At 38.8% G+C, this 20,493-nt stretch overlaps 2 protein-coding genes across 2 annotated transcripts in view; both read right to left on the bottom strand.

Moving 5' to 3' along the window:
* The window catches only part of DNAH10 (dynein axonemal heavy chain 10), a 57,494-nt gene extending 56,240 nt beyond the window's left edge, over window positions 1–1,254 (bottom strand). Inside the window, 2 exon segments of the mRNA XM_041126128.1 lie at window positions 589–696; window positions 1,026–1,254. Of these exon segments, the coding sequence (XP_040982062.1) occupies window positions 589–696; window positions 1,026–1,254 (337 nt within the window).
* A 358-nt stretch (window positions 1,255–1,612) lies between these two features.
* Window positions 1,613–20,154, bottom strand: ATP6V0A2 (ATPase H+ transporting V0 subunit a2). Its single transcript, XM_030025176.1, has 20 exons — window positions 19,906–20,154; window positions 18,510–18,588; window positions 17,009–17,106; window positions 16,008–16,145; window positions 15,385–15,485; window positions 14,533–14,659; window positions 13,652–13,734; window positions 13,212–13,305; window positions 12,672–12,884; window positions 11,872–12,022; window positions 10,935–11,074; window positions 9,777–9,934; window positions 8,030–8,120; window positions 7,626–7,744; window positions 6,934–7,144; window positions 6,267–6,386; window positions 5,911–6,030; window positions 4,563–4,680; window positions 3,790–3,961; window positions 1,613–2,880 (listed from the first exon to the last, which is right to left on the bottom strand). Exons 1-20 carry the CDS (start codon window positions 20,020–20,022, stop codon window positions 2,778–2,780), a joined length of 2,553 nt encoding a protein of 850 aa, XP_029881036.1. The 5' UTR covers window positions 20,023–20,154; the 3' UTR covers window positions 1,613–2,777.
* Window positions 20,155–20,493: the final 339 nt, after the last annotated feature.

The raw sequence follows: 20,493 nt of genomic DNA, 5'->3' as shown, positions 1-20,493 counted from the left end.
TTTATTCCAATTTTTTGTGAAAGGCTTGTCTGCAATACTGTGGTTAAAGTAATGGACCAACCTTAGCTCTTTACAGGACCACCAGTTTTATCCTCAACAAACTACATTGGAATAAAGAGGAGAGCTTGCAACTCTTAAGGGGAATTAATTAATTCCTACTAAAGGGAACATATTGATTCTATTCAACAAAATTAATCTCTAAAAATCTGAAATTATAAAGCCAGTGAAAGATGTCACAGACAAAGACTGGATGGAAGATCTGTGATAGTGCATTGATTTTGTTTACCCCAGTCAGTCTTTTTCTTTCTATCTGTTTGGAAAAAATGAAATAGCCAAACTAGGATAGGTTTCTTTCAAATGAGCATCCTGAGGCAGAAGCTCTTGGGAAAACATTAGCCACGCTGCCCAGGACACTATCCACAAAATCAGATCTGCTTTCGTGGGAAAAGCAGCTGTTACAGGTACCATAACAGCTGATGTTACAGATACTGCTGCATCTGCTTAAGAGAGCCATGTTAGCTAGTCACACTCAGCGCCCAGGGCAGTATGGCCTGCAATGACTACGCTTTGGTCACTCAAACCACCTACTTCCTTCCAACGCCACAGAGAAGGCTGTTTCAGCCAACTGCTCAGGAAACATGTTATCTGGGCCTTCCTCCTGCTGCTCATCTGCAAACTCATCTGTGTCACCTGTATCTGCACACACACAACACGGGAGGAAAGCATGATATAACCACTGTGCAGTGGGGTTGGTGCAAATCCCACCAAGACACAACCAAAGAGGAAGGTCTGGAAATGGGTGGGACCGAAGGGGTTCAGGAGGACTGGACACAGCCCAAGGGATGGAGAGGCAGGGAGAGGGGTAAGGACAGGGGTGATGGGGCTAGGACTCAGCAGATGGGATAAACAGGTGCCCAAGGGAGGGGGAAACAGGCAGCTGGGGAGGGAAGGACAGAGCGAGGGGGCTCGGGGTCAGGCAGTGCCCGGGGGAGGGCTCAGCGGGCCGGGGCAGCAGGGAGCCTCACCCACTGCCTCCTCGCCGCGCCGCTCGGCCCGCAGCAGCAGCAGCGCCGTGCCCGCCTCGCTCTCATTGTCCCCGTCCTCGGTGCCGCGGTCGAAAAAGCGCAGCACAGTCCGTGCCGCCTGGCCGTCGCCGCGGTTCAGCAGCTCCTCGAAAGGCGCCGGACCGGTCAGCCCCAGGACGGCGAGCACTCGGTCCCGCAGCCACTGCAGCCGCACATCGTCCAGGCTCATGGCGGCAAGCCCCGGGGCCCGCCCGACGCCTGCCGGTGGTCACGGCAACGGACCGGGGAGGAGCGACGGCCGCCGCCCGCCCAACGCCCGCCTCAGGGGGCCGCCGCCCGCCCAACGCCCGCGTTCCCGCCGCCCCTCACGGGCGTTCTTTTACCTCAGCGCCGGCCACCCCGCGGGCTCTGAGCCCGCCTCGGCGGGAAACAAGCGGAGCTCCTTAGTCAGAGGGGACACGGGGGACCGGGAAGGGCTTCCCGCGTGGAGGGTGCCGCGGAGGGGAGCGGGGCCGCAGGCCAGGCCGTCCCTCTCCAGCGTTGCCAGGTGCAGGGAGAGGGCTACGTACAAACATAAGGGCCCGCTCTGAACAGCGCAAAGGAGGTTTTATTCGGAAACAAGTGCAAAATTTAACTTATGCTGTTCTTATGGCACAGATGTTAAAACATTATGGTAATATCCCCATTTTCACACTGATACAAAAAAGTAGTACAAAACGACGACCCCTTATCCACCTATGCGGTATAAACTTTAGTTCAACAACATCAGATGAGTAACACGGTATGTCTGTCCTTACAGCCAAACATAAACAGGGATGGAGGCCCATTCTTCACGCCCCCTGCAAAAGTTACTCCTAGGAGTAGAAACTCTGCATGGGACCACACTGTAAAAACAGAACCCGGGATAAAAATTTCTTGTACGCAGTTTGATTCTTTTATTTGAGTCCTCATCCAGACAGTGGAAGACTTTCGCTGAGGCTTTTACCCACCACAGTCACTGCAAGCGCTGGGCTGCAGGCAGCTCGCTTTGCAGAACAGCACGTAGCAGAAAGCTCCTCACTACAGGGAAAGAAGAGGGCTAGTACTTCCAGTCTCCACTTCTAACCCTGCCTTCTTTCGTAACATTAAATACCACTGTGGCTTCTGAAAGACTGAAGTAGTAACTCTGGGCACAACTCTGAATAAACAGTTAACATTTTTGGTGGAAATTTAAATATGGCCAAAAAAGAGCACAGTGCATTGCTGTGTATAAATTTACATTTCATAAGCCTTCTGGAATACATACTGAAAACATACATTGCTTCTGTTGCATTGCTGAATTGTTCCCAAAGTGCATGAGATGGTAGCTTGCTTAAGTATGTGATTAGTAATGAATGCTTAATATGATTAAAAGTCTTTCAGATAACTTAAAAGTAACCATTCAAGAAAATAAACAGCCTCAACAAAAAAAATGGCTACACGGGTTTTAGGACAAGCAGTAACGACTTTTTTGTTTTTTTTTTTTTAAAGAATAAAATTAATTTACAACATTAGTTTACCAAGAAAAATGTACGTTTTATATCTATATATTTTACAAGATGCTCCAGATCTACTATGTAGTTCTATGGGAGGTATATATTACAGAATTATTTGGCTGCATTATAAGGCAATCAGTGAAGAACACTTTGTCCTACAAGAAACCTTTCACAGGTGAGATCCAATCACATGATTATTTGCAGACAATTCCAAACATTTCTGCTGACAGCAACCAAACTATGCCATATCATCTTTATTAAAATGTAAAGAAATGTGCTTAAAAGAGAAAGGCATAAACTTGTATCCTCCACCAGAGTAGAATTTGTTCTGAAATTCCACCCTGAAACGAGACAAAAAAAGTGAAACAGAATCTGTATATTAATCCAAAATGACCGGTTTTCAAGGGGATAGAACTGTGCAACACAAGAGGCTGAACAAAACCAATCCTAATCCTGTCACTTAATCTTTCTGTGCAGCTATTTAACCTTCCTATCACAGACCTAGGCAAATTTGATGTTTCTCAAGAGACCCAAACACACTGACATCGTGCTGTAATGGCTCATTTCTCACTTCTTACTGATTTGGTTTTGAGTTAGTTGCAGTTAATTGTTTTGCAAATATATAGTATCATGAGGACAATACTCTGTAATGCATATAGCTCTGCCTCGTGTTTATATACTATGTCTGACTTTTCTTATATTGTAAATTTCATCAGGTTCCAAACTAAATATTCTCTGAATCCACTCGCATGTGCAGAGCTCGTGATGTTAAGACTAAGAAAGGATTAAAATATTTAAGGGTTGGCAGCCCCACTTCAGCAAAGTTTTGCTCATTAACACAAATGTTCTGTTGAACCAAATAAATAAAACAGACTGAAGCCATTCAGTGATAAAACCCGACTGAAATTAAAAATACTTATCCATGTTACCAATACTCCACAGTATGAAAGGCTGCAATACTACAAATTAAATGTACTCATAGTTTGCACCAAAATCAACTCTGAACGTGGTTGAGGTTAATATGCATCATAAGCCAACATACTACTTGAATTTACTGAAAATATTCCAGAGGAACAATCTCATTCAACTAACAAGCCATTTATTTAATAAGATTAAATAAATCTATTACAGTATCATGAGGCTGTTGAATTGTACACTTTTCTTTTTAACAAGGCACCTAATATTTTGACACCAAAATTCCTCTTAAAGCCAGTATATGCTAAAGTGGTATGAAGAAACAATTAACTTACCAGTGCAGTCGTATAGCATGGAGAAAAGCAGAAAGACCCTCCATGACCAAAAGAATAAAAACTGTTAGCACAGCAAAAAAGGCTAGAACAGGGACTAGCAGTAAGACACCATACGTTGTATCCACACGAAGACCCACTCTCATCACCATTTGCCATAGAACTTCTGATAATTCTATTAAAAGAAACTTTTCATAATTAATGTTGATACTGCATACATTCACCCAGCAAGCTAATCTAATCGACCTGTATTCTAGTTTAAACATTACTACAGGATCTGCTGAACATGGGAACTATAAGCAAGTCCCCACCCCAGTTAGTTGCACCCTCCCCCTGCCCCCCCCCCCCCCCCCCATCAAAATACTTAAAGGTACATCTCAGTTTCAAAAGAAGATCTACTGATGGCAGCATCTTACACCATGACACCATTAGCAAGTGCCTAAATACCTTCCAAACTGGTCACTCAATAGAAAATAGGAATTGGTACTGTGACTACTGATACACTATTATGTGAGGTAACACTGCTCAGATTATCAGCCTCTTTACAACACAGAGCAATCAATGAAGAAAATTACTAGATTCCAAACAGTAAGTCAGAATTTTAAGTTTGGAGACTTTCCATAGATCGTGATTAGTTTAAACAGGGAACTTTTTATATTTAGAAAAAGATAATTTCATAGTAGTATCACTTCAACAGGCCAGCCTCCCTCTAATCCACATTAAAAATCAAGACAGATGAAAAAAAACCCCAACCAACCAACAAAACCCCCACTTACGTGCATGAGCAAGACTTAATGCCCAGAGTCGCAGATATGAGGCTGTATTAGAAATACATCCTAGACAGTATTCAATGGTATGAATTGCTTGATTCATAAAAACATCTGCAAAATTAATCTAAAATATAAAAAAAAAATTGTATCCATTGAAACAACATAGCACAGCATGAGAGAAAAAAAACATTCATCTGCAAATCTTAATATACATGGAAGAAAAATTCCACAAAAGGGTAATACATTGATTTCATATCAAGTAAAAAAAGATCTGCTATGTTTAAGATCCTTACTAGAGACAACATTAAAAAAAAAAAAAAAAAAAAAGATGCTATAGTTTTCCAGTTAGTTTCCTCAATTACTTTGTCGATAGATAAAAATTAATGCAATTTTATGTTTTCCACAAGGAACATAATTTAATACTTGAAAACTCTAAGTAGTAAAACCAGACACAGTTCTAATTCCCATTCTATTGAGGTCATAACTTTACAATGTCAATTTCTGCATCTTTAAAAGCAGGATTAATTATTAGTAACACTAGTGATAGAAGAATAACTACATTAATACTGGAAATTCTAAATATATGTACTTGTTGCTAACAAAGAGTTCCACGACTAACGTTGCAACTGCAAATTTCAACACTGACTTTGCATGGAACTATGACACATTTTATTTAAGCAAACAGTTCTTGTATTTCCTATACATAAGAAGCAAAAGTCTACTACACCAGCAAAGCAAGTACTATACGTAGTCTGCACAATGGGAAACTGAAGCAATTTTTTGTCTTTCAATTCACATGAAATCAGTGGAATCAGTCAAGACCTTTACAAATTTGCCCAAACTAAACAGCAGCAATAGCTGGGGACTAGGAATGCCGCCCATGTCTCCCAACCCCCATTAGCAATAATCCTCATCACAAGATGTAATTTGCAGACATAAAGAGACTTTTGTCTGGATGAAAATCCAAGATCAATCTAACAGGAAGCTGGGCAGTAGTCCTCTTGCCTTAATTTTAAGAATCCACAAAACCATACAAAACCCAGGATTTTTATCCCACTCTTCAATTTAAGAAAACCAGTAGTCTTGGATGCAAAGTCTACAGATGCAAATAAAGCACTCTTCCTGTTCTCCACTAGAGACAGACTGAGGTTTACTGTAGCAATCTGAATATACCAAGAAATAATGATAAAATAGCAACAAATAAAAATGAGTAAATTGCATTCAGGCACCAAGGTCTTTGTAAAGGCTCAGCTGATTTTCTTGAAAACTTCCAGGAACTGAGTGTACAGGTTATCTTCCTGATTTTCCACTTCTAAGTTGCTTATACAAACTAGAGATTAAGTAAAAACATTACCTCCTCTCCATCCCCCTCTCTGTGCCCACTGTCTGAATGACTGCTCCCTTCTTCTACATCATGACATCTCAGCAGAGAAAGTTCTTCTTCACTTTCTTTTCGAATTAGCTTGTAGCCACTCTACAAAATGGAAACATATTGTGTCTTCAAGTGGACTGCCAGTGTCACTTTTAAAATTTATTTAAAGTAGTCGCAGGCAAAGGCAAAAAGAGAGCTAGAGTCAAAGTACCATTATGTGTTACGATCAAAAACTTTCCAAGTAGAAATATCTAGTAAGGACATTACTCTATATGTAATATGACACCATCTGAATTCTTCTATACTGAAGAAATGTGCAACTGTCTCTCAATACTTACCCTGTACATTCTAATGCCTCGGCCTCCACTGTGCAGCCAATACAAATAAAGTGGTTTACCAAAAAGCATTACAGGAACAGAAAGAAAAGCAATACTAAGTAAAAACCTCTGCAGAGCAACCTGTTTGAGGAAGAAAGAAAAAATTAGATTAGATCACAAAATCAACAGTAGGAAAAGCCTTCCCATTTTCCTTTAAAGGCCTGTTTGAGCATAAGAAAAATACTACTGATTTCAGCGGGCCTGTAGTCCAAATTGAACATGCACATAAGTATTTTACTTAATCAGGCCCTTAAATTGGATTACAGACATCCAGCATCTTTAGGACTGGGTTCTAGATTAAGGCATTACTGATGTTCAATTTAGTAAGATTATTTACAGCACACAGAAAGCATCAAAATTACAACATGAGACACTGTTCTCTAGCCTTAACTTTAACCTGAGAGATTTTGTTCTAGAAACAGGTATTTTCACAAATCACTATGTAAAATCTTACAACCAATTAAAGAGTAAATATGTTATTTAATCATAATGTTTATTCAATTTCCCCTTAGTCTGATACATTTCCCTTCCTAGGGGAACACTCAGCCATCAGCCTTTCATGACTGGTAAAGTGTTATCTGCATAGGGAACAACAGGATCTTCAGAACCTTGTAAGAACACCACTAACCTGTCCGGTGTAGAAGACCTCTGTTTCACCACCAGGAAACAGGAACATGTTAATAAATTGAATCAGAATACTAGGAGCAGATGTAGAGTCCTCTGCAGAGTATGCTAACCATTTAAAGAAGATCATAAATACAAGGTAGCCAAAGATGCACATCATGAATAAAAGTTCAGGAAGAAAAACCAAATAAATATTATATTTCTTCTTGAAATGCCTAAAAGATAAAAATGGGGGAAAAAAATGAAAAATAAGTTTTACAAAGAAAGATCAAGATAAATACATGACCCAAACATAATTTCAATAAAGCAGAACATTACCCAGCACTTTTAAACAACAAGACTGAAATTACAATCCAGAACTGATTTCTTCATATTCAGTGAAATTTTAATCAGGTATGTCAGTGGAAATCAAGACCGTAAGAGGCATGTATCTCTATTTGGCAACAAGTGAAATAAAATCTTGTATTAATCGATGTCCTCAGATTTTTTGGCACAGTACTGATCCATCATCTCATTTATGTGAAGGAAGACCTCTCTGTTACTGCCTTTTTTTAAGAACAGTTTTCACAATTACTATTATTGTATTTTTAAAAAATTGTTCCAGTTTCTTTAACAGATCTATAACAGATTAACTGTTATAATTCAAGACTTGACAAAAACTATAATGTTAATATCATCTTAACTTCTTGTACTTACAAGTGGTTAAATACCCCCAATACAACTCCAAATGTCATGTGAGTCACTCCAAAAATCACAGACATTTTCATTTTGAAAGAATTTAAAAAACTGAGACGGTTGCTTGCCAAGTTCCATATCTGAAGAAGAGAAGACAAAACCAGCATTAAAGAATAGTGTAACAGAAGGAATAACACAGTATCCTTTCTCTATTGGAGACCAGAATTCTACCTCAAACGGGGATCACAACTGAAATTCGAGTTTCGTGAAGATAGTTAAGTCTTTCTTTGACTCATTAAGGGAAAAGCTCTTTTTGAATTGAGAATGCAAGCAGGAATGTATTTTTTCCATAGTAAGATTTATCTTCCTAATATGCACATAAAAATCTAATTTACAAATGGATAATTTAAAAGAATAAAACTAACCGGATCAATTCCAAAGGGATAAGCTCCATTGTATACACCAGTAACATTTGGATCCAGTGTTAAAAATTTATTAGACTTCAGATCCTCAGGACTGCAGAGAAAGAAAAACACAATCAGATCTGACATTGTTTAAACAGTGACAACATATACTTTCAGTTCTGCAGGACACCACTCCTGCTTTCCTATATAGGACTAGCTCACCCACTGTCAGACTTCAAATGAATAAAAGGATTTCTAAGCACAAAGGGCCTGGCAAAAAACAATAGCAAAAAAAAAAAAAACAAACTAGAAACTCACAATCTGGGCTTAATTAGCACTAACTGACTTTGAAAGGAACGTTTCTGGATTTTATTCCTCACTCTCTAGAATGGAAAGTTTCATTTAAAAAGCTCATAATTTACTTTTATATAAAATTCACTAACAAACACCTGAAGAATAATTGATACCTTTTCCCTTTTGCATTTGGATGAGTTTCCACTCTAACTTCATATAGTTTTTAATTAACACAGCACTCACAACCTGTTCACATTTTAACCAAAGTCACTAGTTTTGACTCTACTATTTTAAGCCACTTCCTGTTTTTGAGGCAAAATGAGATGCAAGCTGTGAACAGTTAAATATCAAAGGGCCATGACACCTCAAAAAAATTAGGTTATCCCACTTCGTGAAAAAGTAGGTTTGACAATTCACATAGCCTACTTTTTTCTTTTACTATCAAGAAAAGCTGTGCAGAGACTCATGGTTGCTAGGTAATTAATTTATTTCATTAACTGTTAATTTCTTTACAGCAGATGCTAATGCTGCTTGGGTATTCATTCCAGAAGCATGACCTAGGACAAATTTCTCCAAAACTAGCCCTGTGTTTTCTATCCCTCTCAGAATCTGATAGATATATATATATATACACATGCGTATATTCATAGTCAGAAACCTCTCCTGGAAAATATAGTAAATGGAGACAAACTAAAACCATTAGCATAGAAACAAACCTTAACACAGGAGGCAGTGCACTTTTTATGAATAAAAAGAATACACGACAAGACAAAGTCCTAGTGCCTTCTGTTAGGATTTTACAATACTACTGAAGTCTCCAGCCATTCATAAGAACACCTTTGTGAGACCACAAAAAAAGAGATACAAAACACACCTAAAAAAGTTTAGAGACTGAATAAACCCTAGAAATATCACCTCATAAAATTAGGTGCAAGTTCTTACTACCAATAAAAAGATACTACGCAGTTTTTAATCACTGAAAGTTATTAGCTAGCATATAGCATTAGGGTATTGTAACAGAATTTGTTCCGTAAGACTGACTGTCATCTATACCAGATGATAATATTCTAGCAAACGTTCCAGGTGACTGAAGACATGTAAATCCAGTAAAGCAGCACTGATAAATACGAGATTAACCTGATAAAATTGACTGAATTAAATATAATCATATTCTAATAGCAGTTTTGCAAGAAATTGTGTTCTCTGTGGATTTCCCAATTTAAGATAATGAGCAATTTGATTTTTTGTTTTTAAATAACTATTACTGCCTTTTTTATTCTAAGCGTAGACGTAACACTTAGTCCTTAGTGCACTAGCACTTGCTACCTTAACAGCTAAATTTTGCTAGATTTCACTACATTTATTTACTACTCTCAATAAAAGGACAGTTAAAAGGGGTGAGCAAAAGGGTTAAACTGTTACAGGAAGTGCAATTTTCTTTTAATGGTATAGCAAACAGAGGCATGCTACTCACCGCCAAACCTTCTGTTCAAACATTGCTGAAACATTCCATCCAGAACCAAATATATTTAATGACTTTGAAAAACAGTCATTATAGATCAATCCAGTGTATACAGAAAACAGACCCATTAATAAAATAACATATCGGCCTTCAAATAACATTTTCATTATCTATAAGTATTGGAAAAAAGAAAAAATAAAGAACATTACCTGCTATGTGAACAATCATTACCTACACATTTTTAAGAGAAACACATTTCTGGTCATACAAAGACTTCTAAAAACTAAAAACTATTGCAAATAGTCATTAAGGAATACGAAGAAACCTAAGGCCAACCAAGATGCAACACAGAGAATTTTGCTCTAAGCACGCGAATATGCAATTTATAAATGTCAGTCACCAAATGGGTGCAATTCATCTCCCCACATTCACAACTTTAAGTCTAGTATTTATATGCAAAGGTTTATATGCATTAGGAAACAGAGCTAGCAGCAAGAAGTACATTCTGAAAGACAATTGTGGTTTAAATTGAACACAGAGATTTGAAGCCCTCATGCAAGCTCCTGCAACACAAACTGAGACTTTTCTCATTGGCATCATTACACTAACAAATAGTCTTTTTAAGCCACGTTTCCTTCCCGGGACTAGTTTTCAAGAAGTCAGACATTTGCAGCCATTCTTAATTAAATATAATTCTAATGAGAGATGCAGGTATTCCTGCATTCTAACCCCATATGATTAAAAAATTAGTTAAAATTAAGTTTAGTAAATTTCAACCTACAACTCCCTTTTCAGAAACAATAAAAGAAGGTGGAATTTGAAAAATCATTTTCTCCTCACATTAGTCACTGTAACCACATTCTGTAAAATACACACATCACTAAGTAGCTCTAGCAGAAGGAAAGACAAGCACATCAGAATCAACTAATTTTTGTCAGTATTTCATTCAAACTTGATTATTTCTGCCCTTTCAAAAAAAGTGAATAGTTTGTTAAGATACCACATTAATCTCAAGGAATATGGCAACTTTAAACACAGAACATCCTGAAACAAAGGAAAAAAACGTAGTCTAATACATGTGCAATAAATAGTACTTTTCAGAAACATAGTAACTATTCAATTGAAGTTATCTTGCTGGATGGGGACTAAATTATTTGTAATTCCTTTTACCTCATCTTGTGATCTTTGTAATCTAGGGTGGTTTTCATACAGTATTGTCAGGAGTGCAAATATGAACATTAGTAGACCATGCCCAAAGTCTCCAAACATAACGGCAAACAAGAAGGGAAAAGTGATGATGGTATAGAGAGCTGAAATGACAACATAACAGATTTCAGGCACACAGCACAACAGATGATGTTACTATCTGAATTAAGCCTAAGCAATTCACCTACTTTAACCTCTTAAACAATTTTCAGCTTTAAGTTTGAAAGACATTTCACCACCTACTAAGAGACCTTTCCCCCACACTATAAATTTAACTCACTTTAAACCTTGCTTTTGTGTATCCCTTAGTAATGACAACTCCACAGTTGAGCATTAGCTGACAATTCTGAGGATAATAATATAAGCCCAGGAAATTAAAATAAATAAATAAATAAATAAATACACACACACCCCGCCAGTTCTTCCTCCATGTCTGTTTTGGCTCTGTATTATAATGTACATTCTCCTGTACAGCATGACATAGTCAACGTAGCTACAAAAATACGTAAGGACATTAAACTAACTGGGCTATACCATAAGCTGGATTTTTTCAAGTGATGATCTCCATGCTTCAGTAAGATCAATAGCCATTTCCAAAGTTTTCTTTTTTCTCCTAAATATCTTCTCTTATCCGAGGTATAACATATAAAGAAACATTATACAGCTCTTATCAGCATCTTTAATGCTAAAATAACTCCGCAAAATCAAATCCCATCTTACTGCTTGGAGCACCATTTGTACTTTTGATGAGCTACTGAAACTTTAAAACAGCTACTAATAAGCAGTATGGTTATCACCATTTTGCCTTTACTAGAGTCCCATTCAGCAAGGTATTTAAACACATAACAAGGCAAGCAGTAATGACAGCACAGCTCACACTTCAGATTTCAGAAGGACCAACCTGGATTAACTTCCCCATAGTTTCCAACTCCATAAGCATCAACAATGTTTTGGAACCCTGAGGTGAATTTATTGGTACGTATCAAAGTTGGAGGAGGTTGTGTTGTTGGAATGGTATTCATGAATGAAGAAATTGTAGCTCCGCTCTTCCTCTAATTACAGACAGAAATAAGATACATTTATATAAAAACTCAGTTGATGCTTAATCTAACAAAAGTGAAAACATTTCCTCTATCAGCAGTTTCACTGATCCCAAAACATCCCTAGATTAAGCCCCAAGTTTAATATTTACCCCTTTGTGCTTTCTTAAAAAAAAAAAGTTACATTTCTCTGTTCCTCTAAAAACACTGATTATGTACAGTGTTCTAATCCTTAACTTTATATGAAATATCAGACAAGACTCATCAGTCAGTACTATAAAACAAAGATTTGTTACTAAAAATGCTCTCTTATAAAAGAGAAAGACGGAGCTGCGCTCAACACAACTAACACAAGGGAATTAGCAACCTCTACTTGACTGCAAATAGCATTGTGAGCCCAATCAGACTTGGGTCCAAAACAGAAGTTAGTCGAGAAGGAAAAAAAAAAAAAAAAGAAAGAAAAAAAACCCCCAAAAATATCATCACACACAACACTAAATAAAGGCTCTGCTTATAAAGAAATTGTTTGATATAAGTTCATAGAGACCCAAACCTGCCTGTGCCTACTTTTAGCCCATTTTAAATAATTATTTTCTTTCCTTATCTGTATAGTTAGTTCAAGACAAAAGTTTTAACATCAGTGACCATTCAGCTGACTTACTGAACCTTCCTCCAATGCATGGCGCAAATTCTGCAGATCAGCCACTGGACACCAAACCTCAGCAATTAAACATTTATTTGTGACATCAAAACTGCACAGGTTGAGTACATGATAAATGGCTTTCATCTTCTTCACTTGGATAACCCACGTATAGATGGATTCAGATGCTTTACACAAGACTTGGCGCAAGTAATCCTCAGTTTTATGCAGCACCTTTGTCCAAGAAAAAAACAAAATTATTTCATTGAAAATGTAACAGTGGTTATGTTAACCACAGTAAAAGCACCTAGTATTTGTCCAGTGCCGGATCACATTTGTAGGAGGGCACACTAACCACTGCTTAAAACAGAAGGCAATGCCAAGTGCCCTGAAGTTTAACAGAATCATGCAACACAAGACCTGGGACATGACATAGCGTCCTGTTCAGATCCAAAGCTGTATGTATTTTAGAAACATATTCATGTATTTCATGCTGTGATTCGTCAAATGATTTCCTATGGTGCAGTAACTACAGCAAAGGGAATACTGTTATTTACTCACAGTATGAAGATCCTGAATACGAACATTTAGACCTTCAACAACTGCCTTGCGCTCCTCCGTATTATTTGGATAGGGATACACATGACAGTGATAGCTACAGAAAAACAGAAGTTTGTGTTAAATAACCAAACTACACCAAAACAAACCACACAACCCCATGCCCTTGTCAAATCTACAACACACCATTTAATAACCATGGAACAGATTTAACTGAGAGAGTCAGTATTTTACCTGTACTTAATAAGGACTGCAGACAAAATGACTCATACATTTATTTGTATATTGCATAATTATAAAGCTGGATGCAACTGGGGGGAAGAACAAATTTAACTTCAAAAAACCTTGCCTAAAAATCCACACTTAGAAGGGGAACAGAGGGAAAACTAAAAAGAAAATAACCCAAGTATAAAGAAATTAGATGTATTAGCTTTACTTCTTACCAGTCACAAATCTTCTTAACTTTCTGGCCAATTTGTTCACCCCAATAAGACACTAAAAAAACAAACCATTTTGTGGTTTCGCCCTAAAAAAACCAAAAAAGTTATGTTCATGAAGTTTGTTTTTAACCAACACTTCCACTGTGATATAATTATAGAGCAAAATAACAAATCTGAATAACTAGAAAAAGCTGTGCTAGTAGTACTAACCTTCCACCATTTTAGTGAAGATCAAAAAATAAAATTCAAGTGTGCCCATATCTCTCCTTTTTTTGGTATATTAGAGAAAAACAAAAAAAGTTTTCAGGGAAAATAAGAGATATTTTATTTTACCATCTCAGAACTATTAGTAACAAAAAAAGTCTTAAAAAATTAAAATGTTACAAATTAGAATCGAAGCAAAATTTGAAAGTGACAGATTAGGCAGCCACAATTGCTGAATTACAAAAAGTGAATTTTATAAGTTCAGAGAAAAAACTTCATAGAAGACCAACTGTACTCCAGACTTTTTCTTCCCTTAACTACTGAACGAACAAATACAATGACTATTAAAAGGTAATACACTGTACAGACTTAGTTAATAAGTATCCAAGCAGCCATTTACGCCACTTATTTTGATCAAGGTAGGCAATCATAAAGTCACTACTATTCCACAATAAAGTTCTGCACTCATCAAGCTGAACCATGACAGATTAATTGCCACTCCTATAGTTATGGTGGCATCAAGATCCCTAATTTTAAAGTCTTACAAGTACTTTCAAATAGTTTTCCCTCCAAGGACACTGGGAAATCATTTACATTCACTGCAGACCCCAGCAGCAATTCTTTCAAGTTTTCTGAAAACTACAGAACAAAATAAACTGATAGTTACAATGTTTACTCACTGTATCTGGATCTTCCAGACATTCATCCAACTCTGCATATGTAAGAATAGTATATCCTTTACAGACTCTCCACAGCATTTTTTCAAATGCTTCAACTTTTGCTATGTGAACTAACCCAGATATGAATCTATGGAAATAGAAAAATTCGAAAAATAAGCTAAAATCCACAACAAAATATTAAAAACTCAGAGTAGATCATCACTCAGGATCACATAGCCACAATAATTTAACATCTGCCATCTCCAGAGAAGGAAGCATCACCCTAAATGGGAAGTAATTGCTATATAAAATAGAAATGCAATTTCTATTTGGAAAACAGACTGTAGGCCTGAGCACATAACTAGAATTGTGTTTGACATTCTTTCTGTGATAGTAAGGTCCTTAGTTTTTTCTTGCTAAGATACCCTCTCATAATGGTGTTGTAGATAAGAGTATCCATAAATCATTTTAAAGGCAAGTAGGCAATACCATTAATAATGTTACATTTACAACTAACACTGCCAGGTGATTAAAACACTGTGTGTTTATCCTAGAAACACTGTTTGAACCTTAGAAGAAAGTACTGATTTAGAGCATTTAGAGATTTTCCTTAACACACGTACTTGGTTTGATGGAAGTTTTGTGACAGGTTTTTTGGTGTTGTCCTACTTATCTCTTCAGATAATCCGATTTTGTTACAAAGGTACATTTGGGTCAGACCCTGTCTAAAACTGTTTGGCTCATCTGAAACCACTACAGTCACACTACATTCCATCTTTTAAGAAAACAGCCCATTATTTACAGCAGCTCATCAAGCAGTTTTGAAACAGTACATACTAACAACCTGTCATACATGGACTGAACCATACCTACCCCAGCTTGGCACCCAGCCTGTGCATACAGTTGTAATCCACTAATGGCTCATTTTCCACAGATGGAAATTCTTCATAATTTGCATGTAAATGGGATTCATACTAGCAAATAAAAGAAAGACCATTCATAGCTTTCAGAAAAAAATATTTTCATTCATTTATTATTCTAAAGAAGAAAAGCTAATTAAGTAAATTATTTCAATAAAAATGTAAAACTCCTGCTTTCAATTCAAACAACAGAAAGATCTTGGGATCTACAGCATACTACTCTTAGCAGTTACAGTCAGTGTTGCAAAGGTTACATGGTAAATTTCTTAGCACAATTTATGCATCAAAATAACACCAATACGCCTTCATTCTCAGTTGGCATCAGCAATAACATTCAAACAATTCAACAGAGAAATCGCAAAGCTCCTCTAAATTCAGGGCTGTGTTTTGTTATGTATATGAACACAGCCTAGCACAACAGCTTGCCCCACAGGTTCTCTAGGTACTGAGTGTAAATAATAATGAACAACATACAGTGCTGCAAAGCCCGACACCAAGTCACACACTTAACTAGAACAAGACTATGCAACAAAAATGCCACGATACACAATCCTCGCCAAATAACATAAGCAGTACCTCAGCTGTTCTCCTGACAAATCTTTGCGTGACCTCTAACATGCATGTGTATTCTGTCAGTTCAAGCAGGTTTCTCCTCAACTTTTCTTTGTTTTTAGTTACTTCCCTCAATTCTGTCTCCAGCTTCTGCAACTGTTCCTAAGACATGGAGAAAAAAATGACATAGAATCAGTTACACTATTTTGGAAATCAGGGGAGGATGAATTTTAAGCACAGGTTAATTTGCTGCAATGATGGGAATTTCCCAATTTCTTAATTAACTTAAGCTCCATAGGTTTTATACCTCAGTCTGCCAAAGATTGCTTTGTGCTGAGTACACTTGATCCTCCACTGGCATCTGTTAAGTCTGCTGTTCTGACCCTAATTTGTGTCTGAGCTAAGTAATGCAGACTTGGAATGAAAACTTCAGACAGTACAGGGTGCAAGACACTTACCTATTCTATTAATAGAATTACAGCAAAACAGAATGTCATTCAAAATTATATCTGCATTTTACAGGCTTCTACTTCTAACGTAATACCAGAAAAAGCATTCAGAGAAAATAGCACCATGTTTTGCTATGCAACCAGCACTGGAACCTGCAGAGCCTTGGGCATATAAAACTCCCACACACCCTGGAAATTTTGGATACATGAAAAGAGCCTTAGGTAAGGCCCAAAGCAATAAATGAAGCTGAAGGACTACATCTACAGGTAACAATCTGCCTGGAACAGTGTAATATGCCAGTCCTTCAAAATAAACCAGACGACTGCAAACCCCGCGAGTTAGCTTTGACCCTTTCACAGGAATTTTGTGTTAATATCAAATCCTCACTGGCAATCTTAGAAGTAACACTGGTGGAAAGAAAAAAAAATGGACAAAACCAAAAGCAAATGCTTCCGCCCCTCCCTGCCACACCTACAACTTAAGTCACAGGTAATAAGATAGCAAGTAATTAAGTTTGAATTAAAGTTCCAAGATCCAGAGCTACATTTTTGGTATCTGTTATGTGGAAAAGTTACCTGGATTTCTAAAATGTGTTTCAGCAAGGGGGCAGGAGGAGCAACATCTCCTTCAGGAAGTGGAATATCCGCCTTTTTAATTTCTTGTACTAAATACCCTGGAGTAAGAAGAAAAACAGAATCATAAAGGAAATGGTATTTCCTTATACCTTCCTAGAATGCTGCATGGTTGACCTTCAGCTGTTATTGATGGTGCTGATCACACTGCAGCATCAGGCCCTAGCTATTTTATTCATTTATTTTAGCAACAATACACACACTAGAGTCTTCAAAAAAGAGGGGTTAATGGAGTGCTAGGAACAAATACACAGAACTTTTCTGTCTTGGAAGTTTGCAGAAATAAGCTATCTTCAGAGTCCTCTGACTGAAATTTTCCAACCACAAGCACTTCTTAAGAAGCTTTTAACGTTTCATAGTATCTCTTTGTTGCTACAAGATACCACTTTCTGCTAAATGCACCATCTGCCAAAAATCGACGTTCTGCTCATTGACCCATGTTTGGAATAAAAAGTGTTCAAACAAGGCAGCTTAAGCAACCTTGACAGCAAATGCATCTCACGCTGGGCAGGGAGATTGCCGAAATAACTGCTGGGATGGTTTGGCATGACCAGCACATGCCTCTAATGAGAGCTTCCAATAAAAGAATCCTTCAACAGTAACTGTTCCTCGGGATACATTGAAGAAATCTGCATCCTGGTTGTAATGCTCTGCATACCCTTCTCTATTCATTAACTACTGTGTGAATACAATTGTTAATAACTTGAGATATTTTTGAGGGTGCTTGGAAGTTCAATAGCATTGAATTATATAACATGAAAAACAGCATTTATCTTATAGTCAAAAGTAAAGTTTCCATTTTCCTTGCAGAGTTTTAAGCAGTCAAGACTGAAATGGTCTCAACTATTTATCAGCAACACATTAGCAACTATTCTTCACCTCTGAGCTTAAAAGAAAAACCAACCTACATTTAGCACATATGTGTTGTAGTGTAAGAAAATTTTAAGGCTCACAAAACTGAGAACCAGAGATCAGAGGTAAAACACTGGAACAGATTGCCCAGAGAGGCTGCAGAGTCTCCATATTCAAAATCCCACCAGACACAGTCCTGAACAACCAGCTCTAGCTGCCCCTGCTTGAACTGGAGGTTGACTAGGTGATCTCAAGATGTCCCTTCCAAGCTGAACAATTCTGTGATACACTCAAAACTGATGCAGCATATCAACACAAATCAAAGAATATATCTGTAAGTTCTCACCCAATTCAGTGCTACAGTCAAGTCATCTCTGGCTCCAAAAACCTACATAAAGACTGTACATATATATGTATGTGTATTTTTTTCATATATATGAAAGTTTTGTAAGATTCTACAGTATTCAGATCATATAAGACCAGGAATATTAAAAAACCTTGTAGCTGAAACCTTCACTGTAGTCCCACTCTAGCAATGTAAGCTTTAATAATACCACAGACGAGAAAGGGCAGACATGAAAATAAAGCTCACCAAGTATTCTTTCCATTTCTTCACACTTCTTTACTTCATTCACAAATTTTCTCTGAAATACACTTACATTTGGGTTCAGCTGAAGAAGAAGGACAAAATGCTTATTAGGTATTTAAAACAGCAACCATCCCTAAAAAAACCACAGGTATTTCTGTGACTTCATGGAGACAATACTGCTTGTATTCTATGTGCTCTCTTTCTACAAAGTGGTTTTTGGCTAGGAAGGTAAAAAAATCTAAAAAGATTAAGAAGTCTTCAAATAGCAAGATTTTATTAAAGCAGAATTATCAATGCCTTTTGCTAGTTTTACTCAAATAACAAAATAACTAGGTCTACTAGAGAAACCATTCCTGATCTTATTTCTACAGTTTTAAAATACTGCTTAAGGACTTCAAATTAACAAGCAAACCTTTCTACAAGCAAATTTTTGTGATGGATTTCCACAGAATCTATTTGAAATCTTAAGTTTCAAATGAATCTTTTTACATACATCCCCATACTATGAATGTGCAATGTCTCTGACTCCTTATTCAGCTTTTAAATCAGACCCACTAATATGTTATTTCTGGGAACGGCATCAACATGTTAAACATAACACCCATGTAATGATTCTTATAGATTTGTCTCCTTCCACCTGCCATATTTACTAACTAGCTGTTAATCTAAGTTCTCCCAGCTTTCCTTGCAAATATTCTGCAACGTACATTACTGAAGAATACTTGGAAGAAATTCTAAAGTCTCAGTCAGCAAGCAAAGATCATATAATTACGGTGAGACAATACCGAAACAAGGTTAATTATTACGCGACCCAATTTTGTATTAGGCATGTAGTTTCCTCCAAAGTGAACTGCTCCTCCAGGAACAGACATGTTTTACAAACCAGCAGTCTGTGACGTTGAAGAAATAAGCCTACAGAACACCTAAGACGTTTCTATCAATTAGTCAACAGGGTGGACATATCTATTAGCTGTGCACACACACTCAGACTAAAGTCAGTGTGGCTTCAGAAGGGTAACGGACGGGATCCTACTGCTAAAAAAACCCAAGTTTAAACTAATTCTATGAGATAAGTAGGATACAGTCATCCCAAAACACCCTTCCATAGAGTCTCAGGGAGGCTGGGGCTCCACACCAACTTTCCATCGCCCAACCTCGCTTTCACGCCAACCCGATCTAAGTATTCGCCATACATCTGCAAGCCGGAGTCGGGGAAAGAAGGAAGGGAAGCGGCCTGGAGTCTTTTACACCGCACCGTCGCAATGAAACCCACACCTTCGCGACGGCAACTACCCTACCCGACCTGGCCCGGCCCGGCGGGCCCCCTCGGGGTCCTTTCACCTCCCCCACTCTCCCAGAAAGCCCCGCCGGGCGCCCGGGCCCCGTCGCCGCTACTCACGTCTCGGAACTCGGCCAGGCCACGCTCGCCCACCTCGCTGAGGCACTCGTAGGCCGAGCCGCTCTGGAGGAAGAGCTGCGCCAGGCACATCGGCTCGCCGCGGAACAGCGAGCCCATGGCGGACCGCGGGGCGGAAGGGAGCGGAGGGGCTCAGCGAGGCGGGCGCCGAGGCGGCGCGGCGCGGTGCCCGGCAGGAGCCCGCGGTTCGGCGGCCATGGCGGAGCGCCCCAGCCCGCCGCCGGCAGCGCGGCCAGCTGCTTCCGGGGGGCGGGGCCGCGGCGGCGGCCAACCGGCGGCGAACGCGGAGCAGGGCGGCGGCGCGGGCCCAGGCCCGCTGCCCTGGGCGCGGGTATCGCGGCGGGAGCGGGGCCCGGCCCGGCTCGGGGCGGCGGTGCTAGCGCGGCTGGAGCCCGAAGGCTGGTTAGGCCGGCAGCCCCTGCCTCGAGCCCGGGGGGAGGCTGCTGCTTGTCGGCGACTCCTTCCGGGGAGCAGCCTCCCACCCACGGCGAACCCGAAAAATGGGAGGGAAAACAGCGCGCTGGCAGCCACGGATTCAGCCCGGGCAAGGCTGCCCTGTGGAAGGACGTA

Source organism: Aquila chrysaetos, chromosome 9 (genome assembly GCF_900496995.4).
Source record: "Aquila chrysaetos chrysaetos chromosome 9, bAquChr1.4, whole genome shotgun sequence".
Classification (NCBI taxonomy): domain Eukaryota; kingdom Metazoa; phylum Chordata; class Aves; order Accipitriformes; family Accipitridae; genus Aquila; species Aquila chrysaetos.
The sequence above is the reverse complement of the archived record's forward strand: the minus strand, read 5'-3'. Positions and strand labels throughout refer to the sequence as shown.